Here is a 20422-nt window from a genome sequence, read left to right on the forward strand (position 1 = left end):
ATGCAATCTGTGTAACACAAATACCAGGCACCCATAAAACTTCTGTGGAACTCCTGAACAATGAAAGAAGGTCTTTTTGAAGAATATCTCGATATTCTTCAATGTATTTGTCCAAAACACCTTCAATCACACTATTAAAAGACACAATAATGCAAAGGCCAACTGCAAATAACTATTAGTCCTTCATACTAATACACGGAAGTTTAAATAGACTGAACTTCACCAACACCTGTATCATAGGGTTTTAGGATTGTTCGTTCTTTCTGTTTAAGGATAATTTATGCACCATTTTCTCAGGAAAGTTTCCAATACATTTCAAGTAAAGAAATGATTAAGAATTCATACAGAAATGCAGAAATTGGCTATCACTTAATACAAAAGCTTGCTTTAGATTTGGGCTAGGCTGGTTATTTCAGTCTGTTCTGAAAATACTATTTTTTTTATGATATAAAAATAGGGGGATTAGGTAGGAGTAATATTCTTTAAACTAAAATATAATTCATCTGAAGGAGGGTATGACTAATATTTAGAAAAGGTATTTATAGGCCTCTGGCTCAATACTGGAGTGGAGACAGGAATACCCGAGAATAACCTGATACTGCAAATGTCACTTCTGTTCATAAGCCATCAACTCAGAGTAATCAAAAAAAAAGTAATTTAGTGCAAAACAAGGTGATTCTCCTCTTAAATGCAACTTCAATTGCTAGAATCCACATACCATATAAAAACATTAAAATATTACATTGACTTACTCTGTATTACCTTCAGTGAATAACATCCTAAAAAAATTTTCTTGTATAATCATATTTTAAGTTTATTACAGTAGACAACAAAAGGATCTAAAAATTCACACACAAAAATGAAGCTTTTTAGAGTACTGCATGGCTAATGCAATCAAAAAAATCTTACCAAGTTACTCAGTGACATATAAAAATGGAAATAAATATAGACAAAAAGAATACTAAAGAGACCTAGGCAGTGATTTTGGTGAAAAGTAGGTGGCTTCTGAGTTTTGAAGAAACATTGTGACAAAATAAACCCCTTCCGCACCTCCCCCACCCCCCGCTCCGCCCCAGTATTTGACAAATATGGACATCTCTCAATTAGAAGTCTTGATTTAATTTGGTAAAAATTTCCCATTCTGACAACAGCGCATTCAGTTCTACTGCTAAAACTGAGTAATACGCATTTTGTACGTTCACAGCAGTTACCACTAAGCAGTATTTTTACAGACTACCAGCCAAACAACGTTAATTGCATCACAGTAACTCTATTAGGGCTGACCAGTTTATTTGGAAGTGGGTTTAATTTCATTTCTGCATCATTACTAAAGTCATCAGATGATCACAGGGAAGACTTCCTATTTCTTCACGGTAGCACGCACTTATAGGAAAACACTTATGTCTGGTGGCAGAGTTCTGCATTAAACCAGTTCTTTAGATAATTAAGAAAATCAGATAGACCTGCAGCATATCTAATGTAACATTAGATACGTAAGCACAGAACATATTAAAGTACCCCAAAACATCACAACATTTATTTACAGTTCAAATATTGTTCAAATTGATAGTAAATTAAATACTTGTTTTCTACATGCTAGATAGGCTGAAATCATTAACTTATTTGCAAGGCATCCTTCATAAAAATATGCCTTCAACACAAGATCCCATAACATTAACTGAAATACCAAATTATTACATGAAAAAAACTATGGTTTGTGCCATGAAAGGGACAGAAAAGGATTTGTATGCAGGACAATGTAATGGTAGACAAATATAATGGATAAAAGATTTTAGTCTACAGCTAATATTACATATTTCTAGAACATTAATTTTGTTTTAGTTATTTAGCAAGGCCATGACTAAACTGCATATACTGAAAATAAGGCTGACTTCAATAATTTGAATTTATGGTACTACATCTTTCATCCACTGTAATGTAACTGAATCCAGAAATTTTATAGATTTTAGATTTGTTTCATTATGTTTAAGAGACAGCTAATAGTTCATAGACCTTATTTTACCTACTCTTTAGCAAATCCAAATTTCTAAGATAAATATGGAGCCCTTACGTATAAAAGACAATTTCTTCCTAGGGAGTAAATGAAATAGGGGAACTTTTTTAACATCAACCCATGTATAGGATGGATATTAGGTTGGTTCTCTTTTGGAGAAACTAAAAATGAAGGACTATTTATGAAGTACTTGCAGCTTTGAATATAATCAACTTCAATAACAAGATACAAGTTACAAAAAACCTTCTTTTTGTTGAAACCACTTTTGTAATACTGCTTTTTAATAACCCTCATAATGGCCGAATTAGAAGGACCCCAACTGAAGTCGTTCATCCCACATAAAACAAACATTGCTTTTTCTTCTTAGCTTTGTTTTACAAGCTACATTATTTCCAGATGATGCTTGAGGGGCCTAGTAGTTTCAAGAACTAGATGCTTAAATAGACAGCTGTTTTCTATTTACCATATAAATCAAGGATAAATCAAAGAAGAATCTAAATATTGGACTTCACTTAGCCCATTATGGAGCGCAAACTGAGAAGGAAAAAAGAAATATAGAAATCTCATCACCAAAATGCAAAGTTTAATTCTTGTTATTAAGAGAAAAACCTCCTTGACATTCACAGAATTCCAAGGCGCCGTGTAACACCAGCTCCACACAGCAGGTAGATTTAACTGGATTGGTAAGGAGCCAGGAAAAGAGTCAGCTCTGGTCAGGAACTCTCCCAGTACCACCAGGCTTTGCTACTGAGGACTTCATATGTATCTATATGTACACACACACAGAGCCCACTGCATTCATGTTCTTTACATTTTTCCCTTTGGATTGCCAACATGCATTTATTTCTGTACCTTAACTAACACAGAAACAGCAGATTTCGGATAGGGGGTTAAAGGACAGCTCTTCATGTATTCACAAGAGTACATCTGTAAACATGAGAAGTCTAACACTACAGCACATTGTTTCTATCACTGATGATATTCCTCCACCATCAAAGTGCTGGTTAAGTTACAGTCCTATATATGAAATTCTTGAAGATTTCAGCACTAAGTGGGATTATTTTTAGAATTGTTCCTAACACGTTTAAGCTTCATCTGGATAGAACAATGCATTTTTTATAGCCAAAATTTAGATGGGTAAAAAAAAAAAAGTTAATTTGAAGTGAGTTTTAGAATTTTTCCTATGTGGCGAGTAATCATCTTACCTACACTATTTTCTGTTAATATTATTCCATTAAAGCAACTGAAGGCTGTTGGGAACCTACCCTGGATGTTGAATGATTCTCAAAAAGTGCTCCAAGGAGTTTTCATTTAACTACTAAGCTTTCACGCCCACCACCAGTAAACAAGAATTTGGGTTCCCACTGACACAAAATCCCTTGTCCCTGTGTTGCATTAGATGATGTTGAAATAAATTTAGAAACCAAATCAAAAACTATGTATCCAAATACAGACTCAAGTGATGATGCATGCCAAACTATTTGAATCTAAAAACTATTCCTACATTTGACTTTTATTTTCCTCAATTTTTCATTAAGCAAATTTTTTTTATTACATCAGTGAGAGAATTCTGAACCTCTGACATAAGTTTGCCAAAATTAAAAATTTTCTCTCTCCTTCTCCATCCCCTCCCTCCCTAGAAATAGCTAATGAGAATCCCTCGTTACCAGCTGCAGTATAACAAGTGTTGAAGTGCTTGAAAATCACAGCCAATGCTAAGAAATGCTTAAAAAGTAACTGTTTGCATAGATGGTAGCTCCAACAACAGGTCTGATGTGCAATTTTCAAGGGAAGTTAGCATGCCTCCTGTTATGCTGTTAAGTACCTATGATTTAAACAAATTACATTAAGCTGTAATAAAATTACAACAAAAAGAAAATCATTGATATGTTTACTTAAGTAATTTGTCTTGATTTGAACTGAAAGAAGCAAAATTCTCAATTATTGTATTACCAGTTTTCTTGTTTGTTAAAAATTTTGGAAAATGCGCTTTCATTGAATGCAAGAAAGCAATAAAAAAAACCTATGTGGATTTCTCCCATTTATTTAAGCCTGGATCTCTAGCAGACAAGGACCAACCGAACCAAAGTGTGGTATTCCAAAACAGGTCATTGCTACTATGAAAATAATGCTTAATAATAAAGCTTATTAAAGAACTAGTAAATGAAGTAGCATGAGAATTGGTCTAACCAAGGATTCTGTCTCTGAGATGATGGTTTGATGACAGAGGGGGTTCTCTCTTCCCTGCTGGCTTCTCCATCCTGCTCCTGAACCCCATCACATTGACTACAGTTTATCAGGAAACTGGCCCAGCCTTAATAAACAAAACAACTCACTCTGTTCTTTTTCGAAGCCCAGAAAGCCTCAACAATGTAAAAGCCAACTGGGTCAGTTCCTTATTCGAGTTCACAGCAAGACACCTGCAGCGTTGTTGGCACATCAGAGACCTGACGGCAGTCTGCAGCAGGTACTCACAAAAAGAGCACAAGAAACTTAGTAAAGAGGAATCCCAGTATAGTCTTACTTAGTACCACCAATAATCAGCAGCTTAGAGACTATATATTAGGTCAAAACCATAGGATTTTACAGTCATGAAAACAAAGTACAGTAGAAATACTGTATTTTCTGAATGCTTTAGCACTCAGAAATTCAGAGATGCTCATCTTACCTACGCTCCCTTTGCTCTCCTGTGTGCATGCGTTACGGCACATGCATACTGTGTCACAGCACCTTGCCATCATACGATGTTCACAGCTCAATTCTAGAACAACTAATGCTGGCTTTTTTCTTCCATAACCTTCCCGGCCCTAAGAAGGAGCACAGTATTTACCATAATTTCTTTTTCAAAGTCTACTACTCACAAATGAGCAGAAAGGCATGTAAAGGAAGACAAGACCATAAGCAACACCTAGAATACTTTTATGTACGATTCAGCCCTTGTGATCCAGGTACCATGAATATTCACTTTTGGATTACACAGCACCAAAGAAACAAAAATATTTATAAATTAAATGAATTAAATAAATTTTAAAAGAATTAAAATAATGAGAAACACATTTTTAAACCACGTTTGACTCATCTGAATGAAACCTATGAAGGGAATAGCCTACTAAGTAATCCTGCTCTCTAGACATAAACCCGGGCAGAGCAGGCAATCTCGGTTCTATCCCTTTCTTTAGCTCCATGCTGGGACACAGTGCTGGAACGGGCTTGAGGACTTCAACACTTAAGTTATTTCAGTTCCTAGATTCTTTGCTATTCTTACAGACAACATAAACATGGGCTTCCAGAAGCACAGTATGTTGAAGTAATGATATCTGGCCTCAACTTTTATTTAGTCAACTCAATATGCCTCAGACTGAGCTGGAACATGAGCAATTTGGAGGCAAAAAAGATAAAAGCCATGCATGGAAGCATACATTCTTTCAAAATACAGGCAATGAACTTCAGTGATTTTACCTTCCCCTACAGCAGTCTTTCCAACTGCTGTCCTTCTCCCCTCCTCCCTACATCATACCAACAATAAAAGGGAAGAAATCCAGTGAAGTCTCTAAGTCTATGGGCTGCACTCCAAAGTGCGTCCCCAGCACTGCTTCATAAACTGCATTTCTCAGCTGTCTCCACCTGTGAGGGGATAACTACATACAGTGACCACCTTGGGTCTTTCCTTAGCTGCAGTATATAGTTCGCATTCAGGAAGTTAAAAGTAAGTCCAAAATCTATAAAATAGTTTTCAAGTCCCAAATTCATACACACGCTGAAATATATACATATATATACACCCCCACATATACGTAAATATATGCCTCTGTGTGTGCACACATATATATTTATTTGTATGTGCTCTTTTACAAACGTATGTGTGTATCATGCTGTTTTCTTTCCTCTGAACAGTGAGGGTGGTAATTTGTTTGTCTAGGGAAGAAAATACAAGGGTCTTTTTTCATAAATCACAGTATAGTTTGGGTTTGAAGGGACCTTTAAAGGTCATCCAGTCCAACACCTCTGCCATGGGCAGGGACACCTTCCACTAAATGTCAAATATCCTCCTTCTGACACCAGCCCACATACAACTGCAGCCCCTGCATCAGGGATATAACTTAGTGTTAAAAATGTCAGCCCTATTCTCTAGGCATCTGAAAATGCTTGACAGTTATTTAACCAAGACCCCACAATGTCTCCAAGGTTAGTTTCAAAATACACAGCCTTTAGTGGCAATTCCAGCTCATGGAGCCCCTGTGCCTATAAACCCAGACCCAAGCACTCACCTCAACCCCTCTGGGCTGTGATACTGCACGTTAAGCAGAACTATCTCAAGATATTGTACGATATATGGTATGAGGCGTTCCTCAGGGGTCGGGGTTGGGACCGGCACTGTTCAACGTCTTTGTTGGGGCCATGGACAGCGGGATCAAGGCACCCTCAGCAAGTTCCCACTGACACTGAGCTGTGTGGGGCGGTGACACACTGAGGGAAGGGATCCATCCCGAGGGACATGGACAGGCTGGAGAGTGGGGATGGGCAAACCTCATGGAGTTCAACAGGGCCAAGGGCAAGGTCCTGCCCATGGGTCGGGGAGATCCCCAGCACAAATCCAGGCTGGGTGAGGAGTGGCTGGAGAGCAGCCCCAAGGAGAAGGACTTGGGGGGGTTGGGGGGTGGAAAACTGCCTGTGAGCCAACAACGTGCGCTGACAGCCCAGAAAGCCACCCGTGTGCTGGGCTGCACCCAGAGCAGTGTGGGCAGCAGGGCGAGGGGGGGGATTCTCCCCCTCTGCTCCGCTCTGGTGAGACCCCCCTGCAGTGCTGGGTCCAGCTCTGGGGGCACCAACAGCAGAAGGACACGGACCTGCTCGAGCAGGGCCAGAGGAGGCCACGAAGATGCTCGGGGGGCTGGAGCACCCCCCTGTGAGGACAGGCTGAGAGAGTTGGGGGGGTTCAGCTGGAGAAGAGAAGGCTCCGGGGAGACCTTAGAGCGGCCTCCCAGGACTGAAAGGGGCTACAGGAAAGGGGGGAGGGACTCTTGATCAGGGGGTAGGGATAGGATGAGGGGTGACAGTTTTAAACTGACAGAGGGCAGATTTAGATGAGATGTAAGGAAGAAATTCTTCCCTGTGAGGGTGGTGAGGCCTTGGCACAGGTTGCCCAGAGAAGCTGTGGCTGCCCCCTTCCTGGAAGGGTTCAAGGCCAGGTTGGACGGGGCTTTGGGCAACCTGGGCTAGTGGAAGGGGTCCCTCCCCATGACAGAGGGTTGGAACTAGATGATCTTTAGGGTTCCTTCCAACACAAACCATTCCAGGACATGGTATGATAGGGTAGGACATATCTCAGGTATGAAAAGCCATCACCTCCACCAAAGCAGCCTCCTTTTGCCTTGGAAGCCAAGTGAAGCACCACAGCTCTTCGGGACAGCTCCAGCTCTGCAACTGCTTAAGATGGAACTTGGCATGACACAGGGGTTAATCGCCTCTGAGAAAAACGGCCCCAAGTGCATTATCAATCACAGCACTCCAGTGCTCAATACTGCAGTCCTCACAGCCATGGAAGCTCCTAAACCATAAGTCTCTATTCCTTGAGAAGCTAACCCATGGGAAAGGGCCACCAAATCCTCTCCAAGATGTCTGAAGTCTCGGAGACTTTCACCTGTTCATGCCCATGCAGATGCAATGAGCTTTACCCAGCTTGTCTATCACCTTACCAGGCAAACAGAAGCAGGATCTCCTGCTCTTTAACCACAAACTACCTTGAGCGGGTCCTGGCTGAAATGTTTCATGTTCCAAAAATTAAAGGTCAGATAGCAAGTTCTGGGAGAGAAGCTGGAAGCCCTAAACCCACAGTTGTCGTAAAGAGCTTCATATGAATTAGGGCACAGTAACACAGCAGGAATACACAGGAAGAAACCTGCAAGTGCTTCATCTGCTCCATAAACTTGTGTGTCTCTGAATAACAAAGTGCCTCTAGTATGGTACACATCAGCAGTAATAACTAAAAAAGGCAAGAAACCTCGTTAGTTGAATTCATTTTAAGTCATCAAACTGTTATATCAAATTATATTTTTAGGTATTTTTATTGCTAGAGTAACATGGTATGTAAAGTCTCAGGCAGGCATGTCCTGGAACATATATTAACACTGAAAATAAAACAGCTGTTACATTTTCATCCTCAAAAATCCAGAGCAACTAATAAATCAACAACTTCTTTTCTTTACACAGTATTGAGGTGAGAGTTCAAATGAGTACAAACCAAAGATAATTCAGGAGTACAAAGATATTACTCAAGTCCTTGGAAGATGTCTCCTTCTTGTACTGAAACCAGAGATTTTCCAACAAGCTGTGCAATTACATTACAAAATTGTTGCCTATTTGTGGGTATTGGCTCAGTAAACTGAAGAGTACTGTATGTATCCATGCGTTCAGAACATACCAATTTGCTCCATGGCTGCAATACTCCCCCAAAGGCTCACTGGGAATTGTTTTCAATCATTTTTAGGCATTTTAACATACTGTGGATGCCAAAGCCCCACTCAGAATAATGCTTTTAACTGTATGATTTAAATATCCCAAAATACAAATGGCTTGAAAATTGCAAGTTGACAGGGTACAGTAAGTCTCTTAGCTATGAACAGTTGAGGTTTTGCTTTGCCATTTGTAAGTGTAATTTTTTTTTAAAAGACGTTTCAGACATGACATCATTCATACAGGTTCCTGTATTTGGTCTTGGTGGTTGCTTAGCTGTCACACATTTTGATAAATCTTTGCAGATTTAGGGATGTAACACTTCTATTCTGAAGTACCTACTAAAACTTTAAGTTCAATACTCACATAATCAGGAAGTGGAGAGTCATTTGAACCGAGGGAACCTCTTAAGGACTGCGTGGCTTGTTCCAGCACTTTGTTGTGTTTTTTAGACAACAAAGAAAATAAACTGGAGGAAAAAAGGAAAAAAAAAATTGAAACAACTTCATGAAAATGTCCTGATATCGTTAGACTATCCAGTCAAAAGAGATGTTTTATTACATACACAAACTTGAATAAAGAGATTTTTAGAAGGCAATGCCCAATAGTTATAGAATTTATTTAACATATACAACATATATAGAATGTATTTAACATCTGAGCTAGGCAACAACAGAATTTGAATTAGAAATATTCTATAAAATAAATGATGTGAAAGAACATCATATGTTCATGGTTAAACTCTTAAAAGTCAAATTGTAACAGAAGGAATGGTATACATGCAATTTTAGTTCATAGCCAGTATGTGTTTGCTAAAATGCATTTTTTAAGAGCAGCACCTCATGCAATATATTGCAATATATCCTTGTGTATTATTCATTTCAATAACCTAATTGCTTAGTACAGGAAGAATCCAAGTATATGACAAAAGTTACAAGTGCTTGTAGGATGAGTTTTTGCATTTTACTAGTACATGTTCTTTTCAAATTTATTTTAGCTTAAGTCAAGGAATAAAGCACTATTTTTGCTTTATAAATAATCTGTGAAATCAGAGTTCCATATACACAGAGAGAAATAAAATTTTATTTTTGTGCATTTTGGAAAAAAGCATGGCAGTGACACTCATAGAGGCTGGCATACTCTGATATATAAGGAGAATGTAACTTGACTGCAGTCACGGAAGGATAAGAAATAAGCAGAAGCAGTGGACAAAGGCCACCAGCTAGTGCTCAGCAGCTTCAAGGAGTCAGATACTTCTGTACAGCTGCTGAATACCCCAAACATGGTTTTCAGTTCACAGATAACCCACTTTCCCCTCTCCCCATATTGGTATAAATCATATGTTTTAAGGATTTCTGTATTTTAAAACATACTTCTGGCTTCTTTTTTGAGCACTGCAGGACTCCTATCAGGCTTTCCTAGGGTGACAAGGCTGTCATGACAAATAAGCATCAACAAAATTCACTAATGCCTGAGAATGTTGCTCTTGGAGTTGGTTACACTTGGGACAAGAAGCAGTGACATACTCCTTGTTCACCAGATTCAGTTACAAAATATTAAAGCCTGCTTAGTAATTAAAAAAAATAAGCAGCAAAATACTACCTCAGTGCTATACTCTAGACAGGCTCTATTTCTTGGAGATGAAGGATAGCTTCAGTGCTCAGAAGCATGTGCTTGGAAAGCCTTTCTGCCTCAAGAAGTGATGCTCAGCGTTTGAAGAGGCCCTCTTTATTTTTTTATTTGAAATGTATCATTGATATTGTATCTTTCACAGATGGTAGAGTAGATTCCTTGAAGTACCAGTCCTTGTCCCCTCATTGCTAGTCAAAAGCCTCAGGCAAAGGCTTTTCCAACAATTCTCACTGCGACAAGGAATTAGTTACATTTCTCAAGCCTAAATCTTACTTCTTGAGAGTCAACTCAATAAATTCCACCATCTCCCCACACTTCTTCAGTCAGCTATTTCTTAGAACAGACTAACAGCTTCCATTTAAGGACAACCTTCGCCACACTTAAGATATCCAATTAACCCATTTGAGAGCCCTTGGGTAGGTCGTACCAACCCCAAGGTTCAGCCAGAGGCTGCCAGCATGAGGAACAGGCTCGAGACGGCACGGCCGAAACCAGGGTCAGCACCACGGCCGCCCGACTCCCAGTCGCACTGGGACACTATCACTGGGGCGGTGATAATCACAACTGGACCAATACGGCAAGAACATCAGATGAGATTATGAGACCTCCGTGGTGGTTACAAGGGTTGAGAACATTTGGTGTTTTCAGGGTAACATAATATATCTGATGACATGTGTAAGAGATGACTTGTAACTCCCCAAAACAAGGACTGAGAGAAGCAGCCTGAGGGAAGCATAAACAATGGCGAGAGACGAGACTCTCTATGGTCTCTTTATCTATGGTAAAGATAAGGGAGGGGGGGACAGAGGCCCTCCGAGCCTTCCTGAGGAATGTCTCCAACACTTGCAAGCACCCTAAGACGAAACTATAGTCACGGGGTGGATAATGTGGAGTCTGGACAACGCAGGCTTTGCGCTCAAGGAGCTGACAAGGCTGCCTGGATAGCAGAGGACGGGCTGGGGGAGGGAGCCCTCTGGAGACAGGACGGTTCTGCTCTGGGGTATCTTGTAAAGTTTCAGGGCCATCTGTCCGGTGAAAGACCTTTGCTTCATTATCCACAAAATGTGTATTAAAGTTGACAACCCTAATGCCTAATGAAGATTAACAATATCATGGCAGTTACGACATCCCATGAAGTACCTTACCCCTCCTCAGATACATGATACATTAATATTAGGTTGACCTGGGGAGAGACCCAAGGAAAGTGTGTGTAAATTGAGGGGGGGCAAGGGTAAGAGTGAGTGAAGAAGACGGACGCATCCTTGATCCCTTGTTGAAGGGACCAATGCAGGAACCTGGACCAGCAATCTCTACTATCCCTCCCTCTCTCTATCTCTCTACTTTTCTTTTCCCCCCCTTTCCTTGTTATCATTAAGTAACACAAGGCATATCATATTGCTTGCCATAATTTGTTATACACTTAGTCAATTATCATGTATCCAATTAACACACTGTTAACTAATTAATAAATGTTTATGTCTGGACTTTGAGACTTCTCTCACTGTTGTTCACTCCATTGGAGATTTACAAATCTAAGTCACCTGTCTCCCTCTTCTGAGCAGGATGGGACAGCATGAAAACTGGAGTCTTAAGTTTTTCCTCCGTGCTATCCAACAGAGCCTCAACACCACATGTCATTCCTGGGACCAAATGCCAACCTCCCACTCATTCACAGCTATTAGTCAAAATGACTAGAACATTCCCTGTTAAAAAGAAGCAACACAGAAATAAGATACACTAGTAGGGTTTTCCATCTTTTTCCCCTCCATAATCAGTTTGTATTCACAGAATGAAATTTTTGTTCAAATCAAAATTTGGATTTGCAAACTGGTCCTTTGGCTTGAAACAGTAGTGCTACTTTTTGATACACTGGTATTTCTGAAGGCTCAAATTTCAGAGAAACTGTCATCAGCACCATCTAGTGCTGTGGAGACAGAATAATCGGTTAAAACCAACCCGGCAATGCTTATGGGGGGTGTGCAACAAGAACAGGTTAAATCTGGTGTCTGTCTGTGTCAGAAGATACAGATAATTTCACTAAGAGGAAGAATTTGGAATGAAAACAATTTCCAACTAGCAGATTCTTCTCCAAAATACATAAAGAATTTTGGCTATGAAGGAAATTTAAATATAAACAAAGAAGTGGGATCAGGATTTTGAGAAGTGCATTTATTCAATACATGTGAAGAAGAAAATGGACATACATTGGTATTCCACATGGAATTGGAATAGCAAAGAACAAATGGCTTTTCTCTGACAGAAATGTAGAGAACTGGGAAAAAGAAGGAGAAAGGAAAACAACTGAAGACTGTTTCTTTATATCCTATTTTTGCTTCCTCAAATATTTTCCTTTTTTTGTGTGTGTAATGTAACTAATCTAAAGTGCTTGTTTATGGCATAAGCCCTTGGTGGCTGATTTCTATTATTGCCAAAGGAGCAGTGAGGGGTAAGCTCTATTACACGTTGTCTTTGGCATCAGGGCTTCCCCTTGCAAAGTTTTGTTTTCCTGCCACATCTCATCACCTTCTCACCTGTGCTGAGACATTTCTTTGTGGGACCGCTGCCCAGAACACCAATATTCAGGTTAAAAAAAACTCAACACAATTTTCTTCATAAATTGTTTATCCTTCTCAAAGAAGCACCCCTTAGAGGAGCATGAGGGCAGGGACACGTAGGCAGGAATTTTTTATACGGAGAATAAAAACATATCATAGAACTGCACCCAGAGCAAACTCAAAGAGCTCCACAGAATCACTACAATTAAACAGAGAAAATTAAGGCCAAATACTGTGATTAATTTTTTAATTTGGAGGTCCAAAGGAAGTAGTATTGCCTCCCCAAATGGTGCAAAACTTAACCACCAAGTAATTCACTTATTATGCCTCTAATTCTACCTCTGAAAACCACCTTGATAAATATCATCTTCAAGTATCAAAACAGGTTTAGCTACAATCCTCAAAAGACCCCTGTGTGAAATTTAGCTCACAAAAATCTTTTATCATCAACAACCGTTGCCTTCTAAAGGAGATGCTTGCTTTTTGCTTCAGTGTCTATAAGGTTTTGGGCTTTATTTTGATTTTTAAGGCATGAATAATGCAAGGCAACGATGTTTTACAAGGTTGTTCCCCTCTGCACAACAAGGTACAAGAGACACAAGTGCCAATTCATGCAGAGGTGGAAATTAAGACTGTAACCCAAATTTCTCTCAGGTGACTTAGTCACGCTTCTATTTTTGCCCAACTAATAATCAAGTTGAGATCAAATTGTAAAAATATATATACTATGTGGTCACAGAGGGCAGCCTGCACAGTCTGACAAGAATATGGATTTTTGTACCAGAATACCTTTCCTCTTTCTTCCGTTCTTCTCCACCAACTGTCAGACACGCTATGGAGCTCAACAGTCCTTTGATCTCACCCGTTATGGACATTTTATAATAGTAACAAATTATGTTCAGAAAAATGACAATGTCTTAGTATCTTAACTCATCTCTCCATCACAGAAGTACTTATGGACCAATGTTTAACGAGCAACATAATAGCTTAGAATAATAGCAAGATGGAAAAACAGCTGGCATCTGTTACAGATCATCAAATCACACCATGGATGGGCTCAACCAGCGAGAAAGACTCAAGGCTGAACAACAATCTCAAGGTCTTGTGTTTCTGATTTTTAGGAACTAAGAAAGCATTGGTTTTCTTAACTCCTCCTACACAGATGAAGTTTTTAATTTAACACAAGTCTGAACTTTGATCAATAAAAAAATGATTACAGGTTGAACAGTAATGGTTGCCTAAATGCAAGTGATTTGACTATGTGTTATTGCACAGACAATAAAATCCAAACCAGCAATAAGCCAATTCCACAAAGCCTGTGGAGCAAAAAAAAAAAAAAAAAAAAAGCCAATAATGGGAACTCATTTCACAACTTTCTTCTTGGTCCACCAAAAATCACAAGCCAACAATCATGAAAATATAAGCTTCTGCAAGTTCTGCAGAAAGTCTGATTTACAGCAGATTTAAACACCTTATAAAGTATACTTCTCACATACAAAAACTGAATGCATAAAATGGAATTTTTATAACTAAAAAAATCATAAGAAAAGATAATTAAAATTAGAAGTTGAAAGCAAATCTAAAAGTTGGAAACTGCTAAAAACTGGAGCTTTCTGAAAGCTTTGAACAACAACAAGGAAAGGTACAAGTGCATTTTATTTATAGAAAATAAATAGAATGATCCAAGATAATGACATGTCTGATAATCCTGAGCATAATAATGGAACAGCGATCGTGAGACTCATTCGAAGGAGCATATCACCGGCAAAGAAAAACAGAACTTGCCAAGCACGCTCAACTTTTTTTCAGTGAGACTAGAAATGAAATAAAGCACAATAATAACCTTGTTGCAACAGGCTTCTACAGGCCATTTATTTGACTCTGTTCCACATGGGATTTTCTTTTATGAAGAAACTTGAATGATAAAAAGCAACAGGGCACGCATTATAAGAACTGAAGATAAGACATCTTAACAGGTTGAAAAAATCTTCAAATTTGAATCTTGAAATAAGTTTTCTTAATAGGGCCAAAAAGGAATATTTTCTTGGCCCTTCTAAATACCAATAGCTACTTAACATCTGCTAAAGCTTCCAAAATACTTTCAATGATACAGAGATGATATATAAGATGACACATATCATTGATATACAGCAACGATGAAGAAATATGATAGTTAAACTTCGTGAACAGCACAGTCATTACAGGAGTGTCAAATAAAGAGAAAAGAGTATTTTTATTAATTTTTTCTTTATCTTTCAAGAAGTTGGACAGAAAATAAACCTGCTGTGATTTAACACTGGAAAACTTGAAGGCATAAATTTAGCAGCAAAGAAACCAAGCTGCTCCCTAACTGTGAAGGATCTCACCCTGGGAGCAGCAACTAAAGACCACCAGACCAACAAATTGCTGCCCATAATGGAATAAAGCTGCTGAAAGAGTAACTGTCTTTGGTATTAAAAATATGGCCCCTCACTACAAGGAAGACATTGAGGTGCTACAGCGTGTCCAAAGAAGAGCAATGAAGCCAGTGCAGGGTCTGGAGCACAAGTCCTCTAAGGAGGGACTGACGGAACTGGGGGGGTTTAGTCTGTAGAAGAGGAGGCTGAGGGGAGACCTCATCACCCTCTACAACTCCCTGAAAGGAGGGTGCAGAGATGGGATGATATGAGTCTCTTGAACCAAGGAACAAGCGACAGGACAAGAGGAAATGGCCTCAAGTTGCACCAGGGGAGGTTTAGACTGAATATTAGGAAAAAATTCTTCATCAAAAGGCTTGTCAAACATTGGAACAGGCTGCCCAGGGAAGTGGTGGAGTCACCATCCCTGGAGGTATTTAAAAGACATGTAGATGTGGCACTTGGGGACATGGTTTAGTGGTGGACTTGGCAGTGTGGGATTTACAGCTGGACTAGATGATCTGAAAGGTCTTTTCCAACCTAAATGATTCTATGATTTTACATCCAGCAAAGTTTTGCTCTACAGCACCTGCCACTGGCATTCTGTATGTAGTTTTCACCATGATGGTTTGAAAATGCAAAGATTCAGGGCAGAATCAGGTTATTAATTGTTAAACCAGAAAACACACCTCTCCATGAAACTAAGAAACTCAAGAAACTAAATTTAATGGATTTGAGAAAAGATGAAAGGCTGATTTTACTAAAAGAGAAGAATATTCACATGGAGAAAGAGTTTATTTATAGAGAATCCTTCAAGCTTTCAGATGAAAATAAAAGAGTTATTGAAACAAAAATTAAAGTACCACTGCATGGGCACAGCTCTCTCTTACAGAGGTGGCTGAAACCAGGCTCGAGGTGCTAGAAATGCCTATTTACACTGTCACAGCAACGGCAGCGAGGAGAGAAAAATTGGGCAGGAAAGAAGAGAACCTTAATACCAAGCATATGAGTTGAGCTTAGACTGATGCTATGACACAAAGAAAGAGATGGAAGCCTGAAAGAAAGGGGCACTGTCAGAGAGCAGAAGACAAACCAAGCACATTAGCAGAGGAAGGTAAGACTGAGTTATATGACAGAAAAATGGAATAAGGATTGAACTTCTTCCAATCCAAATCACTAGTCAGCTTCTCAAGGAGAAAGATTTTTCAATATCTGAATATTTTAAAATATTCTATATGTGCTGAGTAGAGAATTACTTGAGGACTAAAGTGCTGCTCAACATAATTTATTCGAAACTTGGAAATTCAAACGCTGTGAATCTTTTCTCCTCATTCTCCTAGTTCAGAGGTATACTGCAAACAAACTGAACACCACAGAAACACAAAACACCATCCGGTGATGGAAAAAATACAGTTCCACAGATCAAAAAATCTGATGATGAATGTTCTCAAACAATTCAGCAATACTCCTTGCTGTTCCTTCTCTCTGCTCTCATATACATGCCAAATGTACTATTGTTCTCAATTTTAAGGAATTAAATACAAGCCCTGAACACTGAAACCATGTTATGCAAATACTCCTTAAACAACAGGATTTTACAATGCCTGCATGAACACCACAATCATATTAGAAATAAACTCCTTTATATAGCAAGCTCTAAAAATATCTTTGTTTTGAAACCTGACATCTAGAAGTTAAAACCATACCTTAATTCCTGCGTATATAAGGAACATTTCTTGGTTTTGACCTATTTTTTAATAGATAACAGCAAAAAATGCTATGGCACGAGAACTCTACACATGTAGTGGATAAGATGCCTGTCCAGACATTTCTAAGCAGAGGGACCTGAATTGCTCATCTGCTTCTATGGTCATATGAGAGGTCACATCAGAAGAAATGCACCATACCTTTTCATACGAAATATAATAAATGCATTGTCCTATAGTCTCATATGGGGGGACTGGCTGCAAGCAAGTGCAGCAGGGACAGCTGAGCAGCCTTTCTGCAGGCAATGGAGAAGTGCTCTGTAAGCACTTAAAGAATCAGGCCCTGGGAGAAATCCATTTAACACAAATAAGTGCAGAAAAATCAGTAAGTCCCCAAATGCTCATGTCTACTGAAGAGCCCTTGAGGCATTTTGCAGTTGAATTATCCAAGCTGTAATGGCACATAAACAGAAATAACAAGTGAGAATAGCCGTGGAGAACTCCAAGGGCTATCCGGGGCAGTTTACTCCATGGAGGGACACTGCTTTTACCTGAGCCCAAGTCTAATGCCTAGGAGACATTTGGGATCCCAGGAAAGAGAAGATAGCCAATTAAGAAACCAAATTCTAAACAGAAAATAAGAACATACTTTATATCTTTCTTGCTAATTTTGTAAAGTGAAGCGTGACTAACTTCTGCTGAATAAAGCTTTGCTATATTTACTATTAGTCCCATCTGGCTTGTGGAGATGATGTGAAACAGAGACTATGGTGTGCAGTCTCCACAAAGGTCATGTATGCAAATAAAGTGGTTTGTACGGGAATCACTGATGGACTTATTCACCAAAGAGTGTTTAAAGTATCAGGGAACGAAAAGGGCTTCTGCCAGGTAGCAAAAGGTCCACATGAGGCTGGTATTGCCATGTTCTGACCTTGCTGGTTGGTGATAAGACTTTTTTTGACTGTTATCTAGTGCCTTCTCAAAAATGTAAGTTTGTGTCCCCTTGGAAACAGGCTGTGTGCCTCAGCTACCTGCTGTTTCAAGGCAAATCCTAAAGCATCACAAATTATTTTAATGCAAGCTGAGTAAACAAATTATTTCTATCCCATCTTCCTGTTAAACAGCAAACATTAAAGACTGTTTTTTTAATTCTACAGTCCTGAACTTGATCATAATAAATGAAGTATTTCAAGATACCTTTAGTTCATGACAAAAGCTTCTCATTAATTTTAAAGAGCATTCTTTTATCTGCCACTGCTTACATAGGAACAGAGATCTGTAACTGATGTACTATAAAGACATTCCAAACTCTGTCTCCTGAAGAAATTTTCTTATTAATAAGTAGAAAAACATGTCACCATCATACACTTGTGGCAAAATAACGTAAGTGAATTCAGAAGCAACTTAGAACAATTAAAGAAGGCTTTGCATTAACAAACAGGATGTCCTTTAAAATGGAATCTAAAAGGAGACCAGAAAAAACATGGAAGCAAGGAATTTGATGTGGTGAGACAAAAGTAAATATTTACAAAAGTAAGGCCAGAGTTTAATTTGCAGAGAGTGGGAAATGCATTTTTCAACTGAGGGCACAAATTGTTAGGCAGCACATGGCCACTTTCCAATGAATGTTGGGAAATTGAGGGTTCTATCGCTAGAGAAGGAAAAGGCACAGAAAGCAGTAAAATCCTTCCACTGTATCTTGGTACAGATAATTTCATTCCCCTTTTGTCTGGCATGCCAAATAACATCCTCGTAATTCCACTTAAAGGACAGAGTCAGGCAAGGATGAGGAGCACTACCTAGAAACACATCTTCTTAACCCCACGTCGTGTTAAAGTATAAACTCAATAACGAGACTGTGATCTACTACAGATGTAACCCCTGTCACACCCTGCTGTATTTTTCTCTAGCAGAGAGAGTGGCAAGTGGCAAACTAAATTCAGGAAGCCTTAAAGCTATAGGTGAAAATGTATGCAGATCAGGATAAATAGAATACATGTTTGTAAAGCTCAGACTAATTATAAGGTTTATTCCGAGCTAAGTATCTCTGAATCTACCTTAGGTGTCTCAGGGCATGAATGTAATTCCTCTCAACATTCCCTGTGTTTGTGTTGTTAATATTTTATTAGAATACTGAACGGGCAGAGTCCACAATATTTCCATTTCATCCACTTGCTCTTAATTCAATAGGATAAGTGTTTCATAGCTGCTGAGAAAAGACATTTGTCTTGAATTAGGACAAAACTCTGTGGGTGAGAATCTGAGGAAATTGCTGGAGAAAGCAGCCTGAGCAAAACTCCCACCCAAAAACCCAAAGACAGACTCTGAACAACGAAACAACAACAAGAAAATTAAAAAGACATCACTTGCCATGCAATCTAAGGTCCAAATCCTTATTCTTTGAGCAGATTTCATTTGGCATGCCTTTGCTCAAACACACTGGGTGTGTGTGTACATGTATGCTTATGAGTATTTGGGTCATTGCTACACTTATAAAAAAAATTGCTGTGCCTCTGTACTCACTCTGACAGGAAAGAATCTGGATCCACATTAGGAGTTAGCAGACTCATTCCATATGCAGAAGTTCACAGGGTATGTGGGTTGCTAACAGCCCGCTTTAGGCTAAGACTGAAGCAAAACATGAGTCTTGAACTGTGCTTCCGTCACCAAGAGTCCTCACCGATGGACTCGAACGTCATCCGCACCCCATCCTTACAGCAACCCCGCACGATGTGGGTTCAGCCTTCCAGTGCCCCAACATGGTTAAAATGAATTGTTCGTTGCTTTGTCCTTTGAACCTTGGAAACAGCATCATGGCTTTGACCTAACTTCATAAAACCAAGTTTCAGTATTGAAGAAGTGGAACAAGAAACAAGCTGCTTGGAAGACATGTTATCGTGCTGTAGACAGGCAATATTAGCTTTGTCTTATGCCTTTGTTCCCTTTTCCCCATCTTTCTTCTTCAAAGCCCTGTCCAGAAGGTCTCTCTGTCATTCTTGCTCCACAGGAATGAGTTTCATTGTCCTCCTCATGCACCCACCTTCTCTCCAGTCAGGTGTCCTTTCTGATCACAGAATCGTCTAGGTTGGAAAAGACCTTGAAGATCATCCAGTCCAACCATTGACCTCACACTGACCGTTCCCAACTACACCATATCCCTAAGCGCTAAGTCAACTTTACTCTTAAACACCTCCAGGGATGGGGACTCCACCACCTCCCTGGGCAGCCCATTCCAACGCCCAACAACCCCTTCTGGAAAGAAATGCTTCCTAATATCCAGTTGAAACCTGCCCTGGCGCAATTTGAGGCCATTACCTCTTGTTCTATCACTTGTTACTTGGTTGAAGAGACTGATCCACAGCTCTCTGCAGCCTCCTTTCAGGTAGCTGTAGAGGGCCATGAGGTCTTCCCTCAGCCTTCCCTTCTCTAGACTAAACAACCCCAGTTCCCTCAGCCGCTCCCCATCACACCTGTGCTCCAGACCCTGCACCAGCTCCGTTGCCCTTCTCTGGACACGCTCGAGTCATTCAATGGCCTTTTTGGAGTGAGGGGCCCAAAACTGAACCCACTCATCGAGGGGCGGCCTCACCAGTGCCAAGTCCAGGGGTAAGATCCCTTCCCTGTCCCTGCTGGCCACGCTAGTGCTGATGCAAGCCAGGATGCCAT

At 39.6% G+C, this 20422-nt stretch overlaps 1 protein-coding gene across 3 annotated transcripts in view; it reads right to left on the bottom strand.

Moving 5' to 3' along the window:
* Positions 1 to 20422, bottom strand: part of DYM (dymeclin) — a 226699-nt gene that overhangs the window by 58326 nt on the left and 147951 nt on the right. For all 3 annotated transcript variants that reach the window (XM_074855441.1, XM_074855439.1, XM_074855442.1), the window contains one exon: positions 8834 to 8936. In XM_074855441.1, coding sequence (XP_074711542.1) covers positions 8834 to 8936 — 103 coding nt within the window. The remainder of the gene's footprint in view (positions 1 to 8833; positions 8937 to 20422) is intronic.

Source organism: Strix uralensis, chromosome Z (genome assembly GCF_047716275.1).
Source record: "Strix uralensis isolate ZFMK-TIS-50842 chromosome Z, bStrUra1, whole genome shotgun sequence".
Classification (NCBI taxonomy): Eukaryota; Metazoa; Chordata; class Aves; order Strigiformes; family Strigidae; genus Strix; species Strix uralensis.